We start from the raw sequence: 19,421 nt of genomic DNA on the forward strand, positions 1-19,421 counted from the left end.
CTCATCTCTTTCTCACCGTGCTGTACTGCTACCGCTTTTCCACTCGGTATTGTTCATTCATCATGGCATCGCACGGTTACGCCTTTACGAAAATCTAGCCGCAACGACCCCCATGGATGCGATGCGGTGGGATGGGCAACGGACGGATCATGGTTCGTTCGTTCGTCCGATCCATGGGGCCCTCGCCGTCATCGCGCCCTACGCCAGCCAGCCCAGCCATGGTGGGCATGCCGCGCTCGCCCCTTGTGGCATGTGGGAATCCAAATCTTGGCCAATTATTTGGAGGCGACGTCGTGCTCATCGCGCCCAATCGGATCGGCGGCATGGCGAGCGCGAAGTGGCCTACCCGCCGCCTCCGGCCTTATCCCGTTCGGGAAAAGGCCAGCCAGCGGCGTGCCCCCGCCGCCGACGTCTCTCCGCGCGCGGCGCGAAGGCCAACGGAACGGACGGGACGCCAAACAGAATTCCGAGCGTGCACATCCAATCCCCAACCAACCCCCGACCCGAGCAGTAGCCCCACGGGGAAAAAAAACTTGTCGCGGCGCACGCACACGCCGACGACGGCGACAGGCCGGAACCGCGCGCGGGGCGGCGCGCCGGCCGGCAGCCGAACGGCTTGTTGGCTGGTGTTCTGTTTCGCTGCGGCGTGCGGTTTTGCTTGCGCGCGCATCGCAGCACGAGGCACACGCCGCGCGCGAGATCGCTTGGTTCCCATCCGACGCAAGAGGCTCGTGCCGGGCGGCGCGGTGGTGGAGACGGGGTCGGAGTCGGAACGGGCGCCGGGTTTCCGGGCGGTGCGCGTGCGCGGCCTGGTCTGCGCTGCGGCCGGGCCATTTCCGCGCGCAGGCCTGGCGCGCCGAGACCACGGTGAGACCAGGCGGGGGCGGCAAGGACGGGATGGAATGGAAGGATCGGCGAGATTGCGGCCGGGGCGAGTTGGGGCCCCCGAATGTTCTCTCCTCCGCTTCACACCAAGGCTACGATGGCTGTGTTTGGATCCGTAAAATGATGGTAAAAAGAGTCACATCAAATACTGTAGTACAATGTAGCACTTTTTGTTTGTTTGTGGTAATTGTTGTCCTACCGTGACATAACTAAGCTCAAAAGATTCGTCACGTCGTGTACATCAAAACTATGCAATTAGTTTTTTATTTACCTATATTTAATACTTCATACATGAAGTAAAAGATTTGATGTGATAGGTGAATAGTAAAATTTGGAGAGAAAAATTTTAGAACTAAACACAGCCGATATTAGAAGAAACATAGTAGGCCGTAGGGGAAGGGCCGTAGGGGAAGGGAAGGGAAGGCTGGCTCCACCGCGCGTGACGCGAAAACAACTCCGGCGGCAGCTGCTGGTCACCTCCACCCCACCTCGCCTCCTCCGCCGTTGGGGGGCCTCCGAATTCCGATCGCGTCGGATCTATATTTAATACTTCATACATGAAGTAAAAGATTTGATGTGATAGGTGAATAGTAAAATTTGGAGAGAGAAATTTTAGAACTAAACACAGCCGATATTAGAAGAAACATAGTAGGCCGTAGGGGAAGGGAAGGGAAGGGAAGGCTGGCTCCACCGCGCGTGACGCGAAAACAACTCCGGCGGCAGCTGCTGGTCACCTCCACCCCACCTCGCCTCCTCCGCCGTTGGGGGGCCTCCGAATTCCGATCGCGTCGGACCTATATTTAATACTTCATACATGAAGTAAAAGATTTGATGTGATAGGTGAATAGTAAAATTTGGAGAGAGAAATTTTAGAACTAAACACAGCCGATATTAGAAGAAACATAGTAGGCCGTAGGGGAAGGGCCGTAGGGGAAGGGAAGGGAAGGCTGGCTCCACCGCGCGTGACGCGAAAACAACTCCGGCGGCAGCTGCTGGTCACCTCCACCCCACCTCGCCTCCTCGCCGTTGGGGGGCCTCCGAATTCCGATCGCGTCGGATCAGCTCGACTGTCCAGGTCGTCGCGCCGTGTGACGTCACAACTTTAGGCTCCCCGTCCATGGGCGCGCCCGCTAATTATCCTAGGAGGAGGCTGCTGGTCGCCCTCTCCCGCCTGCAATAAAGAACTCCGTCCTAGGCCCAGATGGACGCCTCTAAACAAAGGTGACATGTTTAGATCACAACTCGTAAACTCCGTAAACACAAAAAAAAATCATTTCGAATATTTAGACACATGCATGGAGTACTAAATGAAATTTATCTACAAATTTTTTTGCATGGATGTGCTGTAAATCGCGATACGAATCTAATGAGCCTACTCAATCCATGATTTGCAATAGTGATGCTACAGTAACCATCTGTTAATTATAAATTAATCATGGATTAATTATCATCATTAGATTCGTCTCGCGATTTACAACCCATTTATGCAAAAAAGTTTTGAAAATAGACTTCATTTAGTACTTCAAATTAGTAAGATTTCATCAAAAAAAAATTACATTCCATGTAAACACGGCCAAAGATCGGTTGGCATTGCTCTGCTTGTGATGCTCTCTCTCCCTCCCCCTCTCGGCCGGCGGGGGATCAGGGGCGCATGTTGCCTCGCGCGGTAATCAACTCCGGGGGGCGGGGGGGGGGGGGGGGGGGGGGGGGGGGGGGGGCGATTAGGTTAATTAACCCGGCGCTGATGACCAGATGCGGGTTGCTTTCAGCCTGGTGATTAGGGCGCGAATTCCGCAGCGTCATATCCGGCGGTTGACGTCGTCCGCGGGCCACCGGGCTCGTCAGATAATCTTGTTTAAGCGCTTCCCCCCTCCTTTTCTTTTCTTCTCTTTTTTTTCATCATCACCACCGGGTCGATTAGAAGATGCGAGGGGGCCGTCGGGGGACGTGACCACTAACCACCCGCACAGGCAGAGGCAGGGGAGTCTCCGGAGCTCGCGTCAGAACGGTTTTTTTTTTGCCCCCGTGCTCGCCCGTCGCCTCTGACCTCGCTTTCGCTTGCTCCATACCGCCCGGACATGGGACCTGCAAGGCTAAACTTGGCCGGCGGTGAGCCGTGACTGACTGATGAGTGGCAGTACAGACGCAGGGCATCAGGACGGCCTCGTGTGTTTTTGTATTAGGTCGCGGATCTCGGTCCGACTGATGAGTGGCAGTACAGACGCAGGGCATCAGGACGGCCTCGTGTGTTTTTGTATTAGGTCGCGGATCTCGGTCCGGCGCGCCAAGGTCCACCTGGTGAGTGGCGACCGGTAACCAAACTCCGGAGCAAACAGACAGCCCCCCCGATCCACACAGGTTCGTGGTGCGCGCTCTCCCAGGTCGCGGGCGGGCGCGCGAGCACGAGCGCCTCGACCTCGCCCGCGAACGCCGGGCCGGCTCGTGCCATGGATATGCTGTGTTCGCTGCATCCAACCAACAGTGTTTTTCTCTCACACTAAATCAGCGCCAACCAGCAGCCACTAACTAGGCAGCAGTATTTTTTTCTCACAATAAATCAGCATCAGCCACCAGCCACATCACAACGAACAGAGACCATCAGCACGCGCGACGCGATAAGTCCCTGCTGATATGCAGGGCAAGAGAAAACCGAGACGTTGCTCTTGCTCCTGTTGAGCATCTCTGATGCTAGCTTGTACAGCAACGTGCAGGGCAGCCAGCGAGGCCGTTACGTGTGACCGGGGTGCGCAGCTCACGCACATCGCAATTCGCGAGCGCGACGAGGTGTCCACCAGACAGACCACTACCACCGGCGAGCTGTCTGCCCGCTGCCGTCTCTCCGCCGGTCGTGTCCGTTTCTGCTCTGCTCTTCGAGCTTGAGCGTCAGGGGCCGACACGCGTGCGCCTTCTAGAGAAACGGAGCTGAACGCCGCCGGTTACAAGTGGCCGTTACACTTGGACACAGCTGTGTTCTTCAAATATCAATCTGCTAGTTGATGACCGCCGATCTTCGTGCCGGCAGCGTGTGTTGTAGAAGTTTATGTAAAACTAGATCTACGGATCATATAAGATCCGGAAAAAAAAATCTAGCAGCAACTGATTAGACCAATCTAATCTACTTATTTTCGAAATTAAATTATACCTTCTGTTTCGCGTAGAGGAAAAACGAAGGCTCTCGCGTAGGACACGGCGAGGCCGGGGAACTTGCCGGAGTGATGACGAGTCGGTGCAGATCCGATCGTTGACGATGTTGATGTAATCGATGTCGACGGTGAGAACGGCAACGAACTTCGACGTTGAGCCTAATGACAACTCCTTCGACGCATGTAGGCGACGGCGAGATCTTTAGTGTCGATCTTGACACGCGTAGCCGACGTGCTGATAACATGTCATAGAATACATCATCAACAGTTGGATCCTCTTCCTCTCTCGTTTCTCAGAACAGGAATAAAGTAGAAGATACAAATATGAGAGATTTTTCTTGTAGTCTCTGAATATTGATGATTTAGAATGAAGTCTTCCCTCATATATATACTCCGAACTAAACTACAGTTTTGGTAAGAGCACATATGCAACCAGAGTAGAAATATAACTTCTCATCCTCCGTTCCTTTTGTACTGAGAGTCCGTTTTTTTGCTTTACAACAAATGGCACATATACTGTAGGCCGGTGATCCTAAATACCTTTTGGAAAGGGATCGGACGGTGCCCCTTTGTCATAAAAGTTTGAAATCCTCTTCGACAACATAGCTACCCCAACGCGCTGTGTCGCTGTCCACTTGATTTGGGCTGCCGTAAGGTGTCATGTTGCTTTACGGAAAATGATGCTAGCAGCGTAGCTATTGTAAATGTTACTGGGTTCAAATGGATCAGATAATATTTGCTCAAATCTAGCGTCGCCTCAAAAAGCCAAAAGAAACACAAAATGTTGCCTAAAATTCTACCCACATTCAACATATCCCTCATATTGTGTACATAGGGAATTTTGTGGTGTATGGATGGACCATCAAAACCTAGCGATCTGCTCCATATAAATGATAACATATCTCAAAAAAGTGAAATGGCACGTACGTGCAAAATTTTAATCTCATTTCACACCATGGACATGGAGGCATCTGTTATGATAAGCATATAAACGGCGTGATAATCGACGGGTTATTATACGTTTTGGATACAAAATTATTTTTATCTTTGAATGAAAATAAATTTTATCGGAGAAGCCGATGCAATTAGCCCATTAGCACGCTCGGCGCTCTGTCTGCCACCCGGTCGTGGCGTACGTCACTGCACGTGATGACGGGCCAGGTTAATCCGCTGCCGCTGTGCCGCCCACGTCGACCTCTTGGCCGCGACGTCTGACGCGCTTCGGCTCGTGCTGGCGCGTGCCGCGGTTGATGTCGTTGCCGTCTTGGCTCACCGGTGGGCAGTGGCCTCCGATTGGTCGCGCCAGACTTGGTGTCCAAGAAAAAAAAAATATCCGCAAGGCCCCGTCGCCTGGACCCCACCACACACATCCATCTCCCTTTTCCCTTTTCCAAAAAAAAACACACTCATCCATCTCCCTCATGTTCTAGATGGAAATAAACCCCGTGCACTTGTGCCGCATGTCTCGCGCGTTTCCGCTACTGCAAACAATTGCAGATCTTCAGTATGCCGTGGCCGCCAATACAGATGGCCACACTTGACGCATCAGTTCGCTGTCGCAAAAGGTGCCAGCTCGCCACCAATCTCCTTGTCTCCATGGATAGATACGGGTTCATTCAGAGCGTCACGTACTTGCCACATTGAGCTGCGACCGCGTGACTTGGAATCGTCGCCTAACAGTCCGAACCGCCGCAACTAGCGCTCCGCAAGGCTTCGCCGGCGTGGCACGCTGCCGCCGCCGCCGCCGCCGCCGCATTGTTCACATGGCGCATTGCCTCCGAACCGACGCGCCTTTTCTGACCGTACCTTACCAGGCATCGTTGTGCCATTGGCCAGCCGTGGCGTTGAAGCGCGCGCGCGCGCCAGAAGAGAGAACACAAAAAAAAAAGGAGTGGACAAAACGAATCCGAACGACCACGTGGTCCGAGGCCGTACCGTAACCCTATCCCAAAAGTGGACGCAGCACCACCGCCGGCTCCGGGCTCCGGCGTGGTGCGCCGGACGCCAGCCATGTATCATGTCTGCTATTGAGATCGTACGAAGAAGTCTACGGCGAGTGCCGGCCTTGTACTGTAGCGTGACGGCGCCGGCGGGGGGCCGGGCCGGAGCAGATAAGGTTTGGTGGCCGGAGGCTTCCGAAGTCCCGAGCCTTGAAACCTACCACACCTCCTCTCTCGCTGTACTAGATCGCGCCGGCCCGGCGCCCTTTTTCCCCCGTGGGTTGGTACGCCCCTGTCCCTGTCAGTTGCGAGCGAACAGATCTTCAGTCAAGTGATGCTCTTAGCCTCTTTACTTACTCGTGCCACGCCATTAACAAATAGGAGGGGCGAGGTCGTGGTAGGCCGGTAGGTTTAGGTTCTCGGCTCGTGACATGCCCATCATCAACTTGGGAAGCTGCACCGAGCGAAGCGTCATGACAGCAGTTGATTGTGTGTCTGCCCGCGAGCGTGTTGGGGCTAGTACAAGTACTATACTAGCAGCTATAATCTAGCTGTACCTGCAGCTGCAAATCTAACCTTTTCGTCCACTTGCATATCATCAGCTGCACGCTTGGAAAGAAAAAAAAACAGTACGAGCCCGCAGTCACGATCAGTGTGCCAACTGCACGTAGTACTACGTGTGTGTCAAACCAACCTGTTCATACGGCTCGCAGCCACAGCCCACAGGAGATCTCGGACAGACGGACACGTTTCGCCTCGCGAACGAGTCGCCAGAGTTTTGGAGACCTGGAACGCCATAAATGTGCGCGAAAACGAACAGGGGGAGGCGCATTTGGCAAGATCCGGAGGATGTTTGCCGCTTGGCCACTGCCACTCCGGCTGACCGCGCCCCATCACGGCCCGGGTACCACCTGTTGCTGCGACGTCGACGGCGGCGATCGGCGTGACATGTCCCGAGCAGCCAGCCAGTTTCGTCCTCTCGAGCCACTCCGGCGGTCGACTCCCTATCTCCCGGCGGATCGGAGCTGTCATCAGTCACGACGCAACGCCGCGGGACCCGGCTGTCCGGCTGCTCGCTGCCTGATCTCCTCTCGTCCGGTCCCTTTTTCTTCGTCTCGTCCAAGAAGCTCTCGCCGCGACCGGGCGTGTCGTGTGTGGTTGGTCGCCGTTGCGTCGCGGAGCTTGCCGATGCCAGGTGTTGCTCCGTTGAGTGCGCCGCCTGGGAACCCCGACGGCGACGTCCTTGCTTCGCTGGCCTCGTGGCCAACAGGCAACAGTCGCGCCGTCGAGCGGGATGGCGGCCATCATTAGAACACGTGTGTAATCGCGCGTCGATGGGGGGGGGGGGTTCGGAAGCAAGGGCGAAAGATATTTTCAAATCCGCGCGAACGAGCTGAAAGCGTGCGGGTTTGGGCGCGAGAGGCTAGGAGATTTTTTTTTTAATGACATTCCTGCGCCGTGACATGCTTCCGCTCCAGAAAGTTCGTTGTATTTTTAAAGTACTCCTATATATTAAGAGGGAAGAAGAGTGGGAGATTAACGTTGGTTTAGTTTAAGATTATATATACGCCCGGGGAGGCTAGTAGCAGCGCTGGCGATCCGCGATCGCGCATGGCTATGGCTGCGGATAAAACTGATCGAAGTGGTGTTCGTGGATAGCACTCAAGAGCTAGCTGCTCATTCGCCGCGCCGTTGATGAGTGACGACGACGCGCGGCTTGCTTGTCTTGCTCCGCGATGACTTTCCCGAAATGGGCCGGGCGCGCAGTCTGGTTTATCCTCCCGGTCAGTTCCCGTTGGTGGAGAGGACAATTCTCAGATGATGACCAGCCGAAGAATAATCTAGCTGGAAGAAAGAAAGTTGGCACGCTGCTCTTGACACGGTTCAAACTAACCCTGCTTATTAGCTTTCTGTAGCACAGGGTCTGGGCCTACAGCGAACTTTCAACCAGAGCATAGTCGTCAAAGCGATCCGCACGCCGTGGAGAACGCGAAACGAAACGGGCGGGTCTAGAGACGCCGACCCCTTATTATCGTCGTCCGGGCACGGGGGCAGTACGAGGCATGCATGCAGTGGTGCGGCCTCCAGCGGAGCGGAGCGCGACCCAGCTAGCGCACCGACCATCCTGGCCGGCAGCGCGCCCCGCCGCTCTGGATCGCGGCGCGTTTGCGCGTCCCGCGTACGGCGTAGTGGTCGCGACGCGGAGGCATCATGCGCCTCTCGTTCTGAAGCGGAGACGGCGACGCGTGCCGCGCAACGCCGCGCGCCGTGCGGTTTGCCATGACAAACTGGTGGTACTGCCGCGCTGCTGCTCATCGTGTATTATTCCACACGCCTATTTATTAGCGAGCGCGCTTTTTAATTAGTTGATCGCCGATTCTAGAGAAAACGAGCGTTTCTTTGATTGGTTTGGTTTGGTTTGGCCTAATTCCTTTCCACTCGTTCGATTGGTCGAATCAATCAGGTCTCGTATTTTTCCCAGGACGACGACGCGCGGACGGGCGCACGCGGTTTACCGTACGATGGGTTGATGATGGCAACGCGACGCGTTCGTTCGTTGTGACTGCGTAGCCACCGACGTGGAGTTGACAACCGCGAACTTTCGTTCCAGATTCGGATACTGACAACGACGACCTCCTCTAGATAGCCAGTAATAATAGATCGGAAGTCGCGCTCATGGCCATTTCCCGCTGCCATGCCGCACGCGGTACGAACGCACGCAGCGGCTCCAAACTCCGTGTCAACAAGGTAGATCTCCGAATATCCCTTTTACTTTGCCTCGCCCGTAACCAGGGGGGTTAAACAAACTAAATCGCCCATCACCCGGCTAAACATTTTTTTAATTTGGGGACAGGCTCTTCGGGATCATACAATATACTTTCTCGGTTCTAAGAAATAAGTCATCTAAGACAAAATAATAAAAAGATAAAATGACAATGTTTGCCCCTATTTATTACTCACACTTGGTATTAATTGATTCTTGAATGCAAATGCACTTACACATAGAGTAAGATGATTTGTTTTTGGACAAATTTTAAATTTTAGAGTGACTTTTTTTATACGGAGGAAGCACGTGCCCACGGTCTGACACGGACCAGGGCGAAAAAAATCAATCCGACCGTCATTCACAGGCCTAATGTAAAATGGCCTCCACGACGCGTCCTAGGCCATTTGCAAGCCCATGTGAAAAGTCCCCTTACTACGGCTCGCTCGTGGACTCGTGGTACAGCTACAGAAGAACAGTACAATATGGGCCTCCAACAAGAACATCATCATCTCTGGGAGCCCTCCGGCCCAGAGCCAACAACACTCTTCGTCGACCCTCCTCCTTTCCTCCTTCCGTCCGGCCTGAACAGTGAACAGGACGCCTCGCCGCCTTGCCTTCCCACCCGGCCATCCGGCGAGCCACCGCTACCGGCGCCGCGCCACCCACCTGTCCCAACCCCACTTCCAGAAGGGGCGCCCGGGCTCCTTCCGCCAACGTCCCTGACCCGCCTGCCGCCCCGGTAAAACCCTATTTCTTCCAGTCCCGTCTGAGCCCACCGACGTCGGCGCTCCGATGGCGTCCTTCCCGCCGCCGCACGCGTTTCCTCCAGCACCAACAGCACCATACCCCGCGACTCTGCCGCCTCTCCAGCAGCACCACCACCAGCAGCCCGGTCCCTCTCCGGCGGGGGCGGCGACGCTGCTGGTGCGGCACCTCCCGGAGGCGATCACGCAGGACATGCTCTCCCGCCTCTTCTCCCACTACGGGGCCACGTCCGTGCGCCCCTGTGCCGGTGGAAAGTACTTACCTCATCCCTGTCACTTGCTTAATCGCGCTCTGCTTGGCGTGTTCCGCATGCCAAATTAGTTGCAGTAGCTTGTGATTCTAGCTAGCATAGCTGTTTAGTTTAGGTGACCCTGGCACCTTGCAATGTACTTTTGTGTCATAGGTTCGGTGTCTCTCTGCCATATTTCTTCAGTAGAGTAGTTATTGTTCAAATTTGGACGCCAGGCTGCCTGCCATGTTTGTTTGGTTGCTGAACCATCATGTTGGTCTGTTGCAGGCTGAGGAATTGTGCATTTGTAGATTTTAGGGATGAGGCCGCGGCCAATTATGCACATTCGTTACTGAACAGGTTCGTTTCATCAATACTGTGAATTGATGCCCCATTATGTTCATCTGAACTGATATGTCATGCGTTGCCTTGTTCACTAAGGGATGGCTTTGCAGGTTGAGGTTCCTCGGGAAAGTGTTAATAGTTGAGAGAGCAAATCAGCCAAACACAAATAATGCACATGTGAAGCCTCAGGACCAATTAGTGCATGGGGTGTCCCAGGTACCAACTATTGATGCCCAGAATCAGAAGAATCCTACATCGACTGCTGAACCAATTGCTCCAAAGCTTGGTGTGGACTATTCATTTCCTCCTCACCTTGAGTATGTTATCTGTTCATAGCTTCATTATGTTACATTATCTTTTGATATTCATGTGAAAATGCCTAGCCATTTCTTAAATCTCATGAATATACTCTGTCCTGTAAGTTTTATATGATTGTTCTCTGCAAATACTAATTTCTATTTACGATTGACCTGCTATCTGGTATTTACTATTTAGAATTGAGATATCCATAATCAAAGGCCAACTTTACCTGCATATTCATACACACAAATATTTTTCACTAACTGGGAATTTGTCTCTCCTCTTTTCACAATAAGATGCTTGGATAGTTGAATTATTGGGATTACGAATTGAGTTGTTTGTCACATTTTGAAATAATTGAATTTACTTTTCAACTAAATTCCTCTGCTGCTGGCCTTTGAACTGTCGATGCAATGTATGTATGTTCCATCCGCAGTTATTATTTTTCCTTGTAGGTAATCAGAATCAAGCTAGCATAAATTCCAAGCTATTGTTTGTTGACTTAGTTGATGCACCCACAATGTTGCACAGTTTTGTAATTGAACACCTCTTGTTCTTTACTGAAGTACTTTCTGCTATACACTGTTGGCAATCCTAAACCACCTCACTTGCTTGAGCTTGATCCATGTGCTCTGCATCTTTTTAGGTATGCATATCCACCACCAGATGGAAACATATTGACAAATATTGTCAATGCCCTCATTGCCGTCCCTCGATTCTACACCCAGGTTTATTAGGATTTCCACCCCATGCACTCACTTTTACAACTTGCAAGGCATGTTTCTTGGCCTATATTTTCATTCAGCATGAGTAGATGCATTTATCAATGCACTTTTCTTGTGACAGGTGTTGCACTTAATGAACAAGATGAACCTTCCAGCTCCATTTCGGATGGCATTGCCTACTCCACCGCTACCATCACAAGTGCCTGCTCCCCCTCATCCTCCGCCACCACCACAACCTGAGGAACCTCGTTCAGCTGATTTGTCTAGCGATGAGTCTGAGTTGGAATCATCTGATGTGCTTGCTACTTCTGCGTTTCTAGTTCCACCTTTGTAAAATCCTTTTCAAATCATTCATGAACACTTTGTTTATCGCAGGATGATGTTGATAAACGGAAAAGCAAGCGTGCCAAGCATGAAGCTATTGTTGGTCCTGCAGTTGATAAAAATGTTGCTCATGAAGCTGTTGGGGTAAAACCTGCTGCATTGGTTTCTACTGAGCTTCAAGTGATCAAAAAGAAAAACCCAGTACTCCAGGTTAACTACTCTTTGTCTGTGTACCCATTGGTTGAAAATTTGAGTGCATTGTCTTTTCCTAATGCAATGGTTCTCTTCAGATAAAAATTGCCCCTAAGACTGCGCAGAAGGAACCACCTGTACAAAGTACAGCTGACAAGGAAATCGATTCAACAAATGAACAGCTTGAAGAGAAACATTTTGTCTCACCCCAGGAAATAGAGAAAGATAAATTACCACCAGAGGAGGTTTTGTCCCTTCCTATGTTCAAGGTACAAATTGGTATTGTACTATCATGTCATTTGCATAGAGATTTAACGTGCAGTCCTGGCAATGTAATATTTCATGAACTAGTGATGTTATAGTGTAGTTTCCAAGTAATTAGTATGAATATACATTATTATCAGTTTTGAGTTTTTCTGCATCCTGATCTCGATGTGATGATATGGTAGTAACCTAAAATTTTGAAGAATGGTGAATCTGAAAAGTGTCATTGATATTTCTTTAGGTCATAGGCTCTTTACTAATAAGTGAATTTACTCCAAATGTTATGTTTTCCTTTTACAGAATTACACTCCAGGAAATCCTGCCTCTGTTTTGTACATTAAGAACTTGGCGAAGGATGTCACTCATGATGACTTCTTCTATGTCTTTGGTAAGGCTGTTAGACTTACTCTTTTCACGTCCTTGCGTCAGTATTTGTCTTAAAAGAAAATGTTTAGGAATCATAGAGTTACCATTACAAGGTTAACTTCATCCTGTAATTGTTAATTGCTAGGTTGAAATGTGATCCAACTATTTTGCAACTCAGGCCCAATAAGAACCAAAGCAATCTTGTCCAACAATAGTCGTACCTTAAATTTAACTATGGTTATCTCAGCATCATTAGTACAGATGCATGGTTGCATGTATCTATGTACTGCACAGGGGGATAGAGACATGTTTTGAGGTACAGGACAGATCAACGATATGTTACCTAGGAATTAATGAGGTTGTGCTTAAGATTCTAGGTTGTGCCAGGTTGCCCAAACATTTTTTATCTACAGTGTTGTTTGTAATTTATGTTTATAAAACTTATCTCTCCAGGGTCTCTTTTCGAAAGTATGGACAGTGTAAGATCGGGTCTAAGTATCAAGTTGATGCAGGTACACGTTTACATACCATTAACTCGTGCCCTTATCATTATTCAGAAAGGAATTAATTTGCAAATATCTATGAACTACTCATGGTGAAAATTATGTGAAAAACGGCTTGTCATTTGAGAGTATAAAGTTTTGTCTTTTGCTGCCAGTATGTCCCTGATTATATAGTATGCCCTGTTTTAATCATGTTCCAGGAGGGACGGATGCGTGGTCAAGCCTTTGTGACATTTCCTACTATTGAACTCGCTCAACGAGCTCTGGTTAGTGATTTGATTCTGACATGATACAATTGTTTGCATTGTTGCACAGTAAGATGGATAGCTAATTGTTCCAGGTATTGAGTAGTTGAGTGCAACCTGAGTGCTCCAAAGTCAAGCTTTGACCAGTGACTTGAGTCATTTGAAGTGGCATTAGGACACCAAAACGTGGGGGGCGTTTTAAAAGGAACATAAGTGGCATTATTTATCTGTATACAACGCACAACGCATGCCCCCCCCCCCCCCCCACACACACACAATGATTATTCGTTTGGTCTTGCTATTTCCATGATTCTTTGTTATCGCGTCCATGAAAACCATGGGTGCTAAATTGCTAATAAGTGTCCCGTGTATGGCTTTGCAGAATCTAGCTCATGGCTATGTGTTCAAAGGAAAACCAATGATCATACAATTTGGTAGAAATCCTACTGCTAATAAAGCTTCCTAGGGCAGTTTGTACTTTTCTCTCCTGATTTTGACAGTTTTCAGAAGTTTTTACGAACTGGAAAGTGTGAATCAGAGGTTATACGTATCTGTTGTCGGTTGGCATTGGTTGATTGATTCCACCCCTAGTGTAATGGATAATTGCTTTACTGTGCTTGCTAGATGTTTGGTGAAGAACACTGGAGATTCAGTTTTCCAACCATTGAAAAATTATTCTATTAGATATTAAAATTTGCTGGCCACTGAAAATATACTGTATCGGTGAAAAAGAACACTGAAAGTTTTTAATTTCAGATTTAGCTATTATATTTGTGATTGGAGGCCAAATATTTGGCCACAAAATTTAAAAGTTGGTGATCGAATGCCACCATTGCACGAATCCAACCAAGCAGACAGGCGCGTCTTCAGGTGCTTAAATTGGTAATAAGTTTAAATTTCACTTGGACTATCATGTAAGCTACTATTTCGAATTGTTTAAATCTGAGATAGCAGGCATTCTTCCTTTTTTTTTTGTTGCTCGTTCCAATGGTTTAGTGGCGTATAATACCACCTAATTTAATTGGTTGCGCATTTGATCGAGCGGGTTTACCGGCCCTTCTCCATTTAATAGGCTGCTGAAGAGTGAAGGCTCTGTTGATCTTGCCACACCGTTACTGGGTTAACTGCCTGCTGTTCCTCTTAGCAGACACATAGCCGCTTTGTTCATTCAGGGAACAGCAAAAATATGGGGGGAAATGCAGGCGGGCACCGGATGATCTGCCATAAACCGTCTCACAAGTACTATCCATATTGCTTCCCCTTGGTTTATGCGTAGCTGCTCAGTGAATTTGTAACTTGTCTCTGCTCCTGCCTCCTGGAATTTTGAAGGGCATAAAGCAACTGCTCTAAGAAATTTGGCCGTCCTGAGTCCTGACTGCTGACCTGCTGCTGGAGCTAGATTTGCAGGGAATGATTCCTCTACCCACAGTACGTTTCCTTGAATGCTCGCACGAAAGGTAGAATAGAACTCTGATCACGATAACTGATGCATTTCCTTTTTCGAAATATGATCCTGATTACAAAAAATGACCATGTTTTTTTTTTCAAAACTTGAATTGGAATATTCTTCGTTTCAAAACAAATAAAGGAAGCTCGGTGAGTGGTGGTGGTGTCTCGACCGACTAGTGGTTTGTGGCTCTGTGCATTTCCTTTGACAAATAAAGGAAGCTCAGTGACTACTGGTGGTGGTGGCCGAAAACATATTGGCCGGATCACGGTAGTTGAAGCATCTGGATGTTTCTCCAGCCAACTAATAATAGTATTTCTCTTTCACACCAATCCAGCACCAACCATCAGATACCAGTCAGCCAGCAGTAATTTTCTCTCATAACAAATCAGCACCAGCTATCGGTCGTAGCCAGCGGTGAACTTGATAGTGCTCTCGTCCTGGTCTAGTCAAAGGTCGCAAACATAGCCGGCTCGCGTCATCCATGCCTCCAAGCTCCAACAAACTTGTTTGCTATCAATAGAGCCATTGCTTTAGCGCACCCATGACCATGATCCGTTTATCCGAAGCCGGCTGCTATGAATAGGAGCTGCTAGTAAGAACGTACTGGAACTCATCCATGTCCATTTGGTTTGCTAAAGATAGCTTCTGCATTATCTGCGATGACACTAAACATAGACGTCGCGATAATCTTCAGTGAAAACCGAAACGGAGCGTCGCTTCTGTATAAACTACTAACCTGACGCTGTTTTCCATCTAAAACAGGCACGTCCCTGCTGTTAAACGCAAAAGTTATCCGAAAGTTCAAATTAAGCAAACCACAGTTTTAACATTCAACAGGTGCGACGACCTAACAGAGGTCGACGTGTGACCAACCCGGCAAGCAAGTCTAGAAGCTTTTCTTTTTTGGGCGTGGAAATAAAGGTGCCACGCCATCCAAACACAAAAAAAGAGAGAGAAAATAAAAAGAGAAAATACGCGTCACCTGGTGGCGGTGTGGCCCCACCTCACCTCGCTGCAACGTGGACCCTACCTTCTCATCCTTACCGAAAAATACATCCGCCACGAGTCCCGGATTACACACCACGCTCTCCGATCGCCCACCGGCGCTTGACATGTGGGCCCCACGACATATCCTCACGCCCCCGAAAGTGAAAAAGAAAAAAACGGAAATATGCGTCACCTCTCGCCTAAGAACTCTGGCGGTTGTGGGCCACCCACCTCCACCTCGCTGCAACGTGGACCCACCTCCTCATCCTCACCCAAAAATACATCCGCCACGAGTCCCCAAATCTACACACCACGCCCGCCCGCGCACCTTCCTCCCACCCGCCGCGTGACATGTGGGCCCCCGCGACCGTTTCTTATTCTTATCCAGAATAAACATATCCATCTCTTTTTCAAACAAAGAATATATCCATTTCGGAATTTCTTAGGCCCCGGCGCCCGGCGGGGGAGAATATTCTAGAGCTCGCTGTCCACGTGGCGGCCAGAGGTAGACTGGCGGGTCCATCTGACGGCTGCGAGCAATCGGTGGGGAGATAATTGACTGGACGATTAAATTGAAAAGGAGAAAAAAGAAAAGCCGCGGCGATTTTTTCTCGCTCCGGCTTGCTTTTATCCGTGGGCCTCCTTTTTAAAAGGCGGCCACTTTCCTTCGCCGCTTCCCCAATCTTCGATTCGCTTCTCTTCTCCTCTCGAGCGCTGTGGTTTCTCCCCATCGCGAGCTCTCTCTTCTCCCCCCCCCCCCCTCCCCTTCCTCGAGCGCGGTTTCGGCCATGGCGGCGGCGGCGCAGGCGGTCGCGAAGGGGAGCGTGGTGTCGCCGAGCGGCAACCGGGCCGCGCCGGGGCTCCTGGGCCGGCGGATGGCGCCATCGGCGGTGCGGATCGGGGCGCCCTGGAGGAAGACCGCGTTCCTCGGCGGCGGGAGGCTGGCGGTCGGGCCCATGAGATCCAGGTCCGCGTCCCGGACTCTCGTCGCGTCGCCGGTGCAGGTGAATATAGATTTTTATGCGTTCCGTTTTAATCTCTTTTTTCTCTATTTTTGCCCCTAGTTCGCGTGTTTCCTCCTAATTTTTACGATTATTTTCTTTTTCTGGAAAATTTTACGATTATTTTCGTTCCTTCCTAAAATCGGTTTAGTTTTTTTTTTAAAAAAATGGGTAGGTTTACTTTTAGAAGTTTCGAGGTCATACTCTTATTCTTCTAGTACGTTTTGATTTGGAAAGAAGAATAAACTGGAACGATGAAGACTTGGAACCCTAATATGATCCGGCTTTTTTGCTCCCCCGCAGATGAACATGAACCTTGCGATTGGGAAATCCATGAGGTGGTGGGAGAAGGGGCTGCAGCCCAACATGCGGGAGGTCGAGTCCGCTCAGGACCTCGCCGATTCATTGGCCAACGCCGGCGACAGGCTCGTCATCGTAGACTTCTTCTCCCCTGGCTGCGGAGGTTGCCGTGCTCTTCACCCAAAGGTGTGAACAAAAAGGGTGGCGAATTTGCCGTTGAACGTACTCTTCATCCGATCCGAGAACCGTTGACGAGATTGTGTTGTTCTGAGAAATCTATCTCGTTGCGCAGATTTGCCAGTTTGCGGAGCAGAATCCGGATGTGCTGTTCTTGCAAGTGAACTATGAGGAGCACAAGTCTATGTGCTACAGCCTCCATGTCCATGTCCTACCTTTCTTCAGGTTCTACAGGGGAGCTCAGGGACGTCTCTGCAGCTTCAGCTGCACCAACGCAACTGTAAGATCCTGACCCGATCGGCTATTCATTTTCATTTATTTAATATACGAGTACGAGTACTACTAATGTCGAGAAACTTGTTTAGAGCCCAATTCAATTTTGTGCTATAATGTTGAGTTTGTTATAATGCTTTCCTCAAAATTTAACAAGCAAAACCTTTTCTACCCCCCCTGAACCCAACTCAATAGGGTGATGATGTTTGATTAGTTTCCAGCCCACTGCACTTTTGCTATTCGGCAGTGGTGGTTACAATTTGATGAATACTGATGGGAGTTGCCACCTTATGCTTATGCAGATCAAGAAGTTCAAGGATGCCCTTGCAAAGCACAAACCAGATAGATGTAGCATTGGCCCGACTAGGGGGCTGGAGGAATCAGAGTTATTAGCACTGGCCGCAAACAAGGACCTGCAGTTCACCTACACCAAGAAGCCAGAACTGATCCCCAGTGGAGATGCTGCTGCAGAAGTCATTGCTCCCGAGCCTGTAGAGTTCCCAGCGGCAACAAAGCCGTTGGTCAGGCTGGGGTCCGAGGAGAGGTCCTTGGTCTCATCAGGAAGATAAGATGCAGGGTTATCTTTAGGATGATCAGATCCTTCCATTCTGTACAGTTCCGTGGTTGTTCTTGATGTGTACAGGTTGTAGCATCTCATGCTAGTAGAGCGCAGGCCATGATTTTTACATGTGAAGCCTGCCCGCCCGCCTGTCCTCCGGACTCCAGTAGTTTAGCAAGTTTGTATTAGCACTTTAGCAGTAGCAGACTAGCAGAGTGGTGTTGTGGAGCTTCTGCCTCCTGTATGGTAGATGTGCGAATGAATTCGTCTGCATGCTATTTGGTTGCATTTTAAAATCATGTGGCTTAGTTCCCGCACTTCCATTTCTCCCTCCACTACCATTTCTCCCGCAGCCTCAGGTTATTTGTCTGGGTGTATTTCGCGAAGCTCAATAATCAATCATGCCTTATGTTGTGTCAGACCTTGTATGCTGCCCGAAGAATGGAAGATGATTGCTTGAAAATTCTAGTTTGTGGCTTGTTTCTGCCATGCCCTTGGGGGTCAGGAACAGCTAAAAGGAAGAAAATAGCGGTGAAGGCAGTAGCCCTTATCTTAGGACCACGGCTTTTGTAATACGAAGGTAAAAATCCTTTGCAATTTGACAAAAGTTTTGTGAACAAGGGATGGGTATGGCCTGGACTTTCGTGGCTTCTCTTTGCTTCAAGCTTGGCCTGGACTTTGTGGCTTCTCTTGCTTCAAGCTAGATAAAGGTGGCCCAGTCTTACGTTCAACTAAATAGGGTGTTAATTCATCAACCACCACAATCCGCCTCTTTAGGTTTGTGAACAAGGTGTGGCCTGGACTTTTCGGGTTTAGGTGTACCGTATGCAGACTTTCAGAGGGGTGCAAGAAACTGAGGGGAGCATGGCATGGTCCAGCTCCAATCATGTAGCATTCCAGCACTCAACACAGCTCCTGTCCACGCGGTGCCTTGTCCGGGTTCTCTGATCAACCATCTCGCACTCCATACAGCACTCAATTCAGATCTTGCATCAGAACATAGATCAGGGTGTGGCTGGGGGCTTGGACCTGGGACTTCGTGTTCCATTGCCCCTACGCTCTTGTCGGTTCAGGTGTCGAGTTCTTTCTGTTAGATATCTAGCCAATTTTCCGTATATTTTAATTCTAAATATTAATATCAATTTCATGATATAGATGAGTGATAATGTGTGTACAAGATATGTGCATGTGTTCATGTTATTCTCACTAATAAGCATGAACAAAGAATTAAACCAGAGTAGGTTTAGTAAGTACCCCAAGGCGGGACCAGTGCCGGAGGCACCGGTTGCGCCGTTACCAGCTGGAATAGACATGATATTCGACTGGTCTTGCTCGAAGTAGCTGAACTATGTCGATGCAGGAAGATGTTCGCAGTGCAGTCCCACGAACGGTTACGCCGGGAAGTAGACGAAATAGTCGTTCGCACGAGCGGTTACGCCGGGAAGTAGACGAAGGAGTCGTTCAGGGAGCGAGCAGTCGCGTCAAGACGCTTCCTAAAAACCTAATTGCCCGCGTCCCGTGCAGGACCTTCAGCGAGCAGAGGTTCCGGAGGCCCTGCTCTCGCTAGACCTGTGCGCGCAGTGCTAGCGGTGGGGAAGGCAGAAAGCAGCTGAGGGAGAAGGGAGAGGTCTCCTGAAGAGGAGTACCTGGATGAGTGCTTGAGATGAGTGAGGATGAGAGA

General features: G+C 49.9%; 1 protein-coding gene and 1 pseudogene across 3 annotated transcripts; both read left to right on the forward strand.

The window, feature by feature from the left end:
- The first annotated feature begins 9,266 nt into the window (after positions 1-9,266).
- Positions 9,267-13,686, forward strand: LOC120652509 (U11/U12 small nuclear ribonucleoprotein 65 kDa protein-like). Of its 2 annotated transcripts, none has more exons than XR_005666586.1 (11): positions 9,267-9,754; positions 10,018-10,089; positions 10,185-10,391; positions 11,021-11,102; positions 11,221-11,394; positions 11,475-11,633; positions 11,714-11,884; positions 12,180-12,267; positions 12,507-12,603; positions 12,699-12,757; positions 12,949-13,020. XR_005666586.1 is itself a non-coding variant. In XM_039930363.1 (11 exons), exons 1-11 carry the CDS (start codon positions 9,528-9,530, stop codon positions 13,457-13,459), a joined length of 1,389 nt encoding a protein of 462 aa, XP_039786297.1. In that variant the 5' UTR covers positions 9,268-9,527; the 3' UTR covers positions 13,460-13,686. The 2 variants fall into 2 exon arrangements, 1 of the variants encoding a protein (XP_039786297.1); XM_039930363.1 differs by lacking the exon at positions 12,507-12,603 and adding an exon at positions 13,376-13,686 and having other exon boundaries at positions 9,268-9,754; positions 12,949-13,014.
- Positions 13,687-16,099: 2,413 nt separating this feature from the next.
- Positions 16,100-18,159, forward strand: LOC120652510 (annotated as a pseudogene). The gene is made up of 4 exons (XR_005666587.1): positions 16,100-16,434; positions 16,735-16,917; positions 17,024-17,188; positions 17,484-18,159. The product of XR_005666587.1 is annotated as a thioredoxin-like 1-2, chloroplastic (transcript).
- Positions 18,160-19,421: the final 1,262 nt, after the last annotated feature.

The sequence above is a fragment of the Panicum virgatum genome, chromosome 9K, assembly GCF_016808335.1.
Source record: "Panicum virgatum strain AP13 chromosome 9K, P.virgatum_v5, whole genome shotgun sequence".
In the NCBI taxonomy this organism is placed as follows: Eukaryota; Viridiplantae; Streptophyta; class Magnoliopsida; order Poales; family Poaceae; genus Panicum; species Panicum virgatum.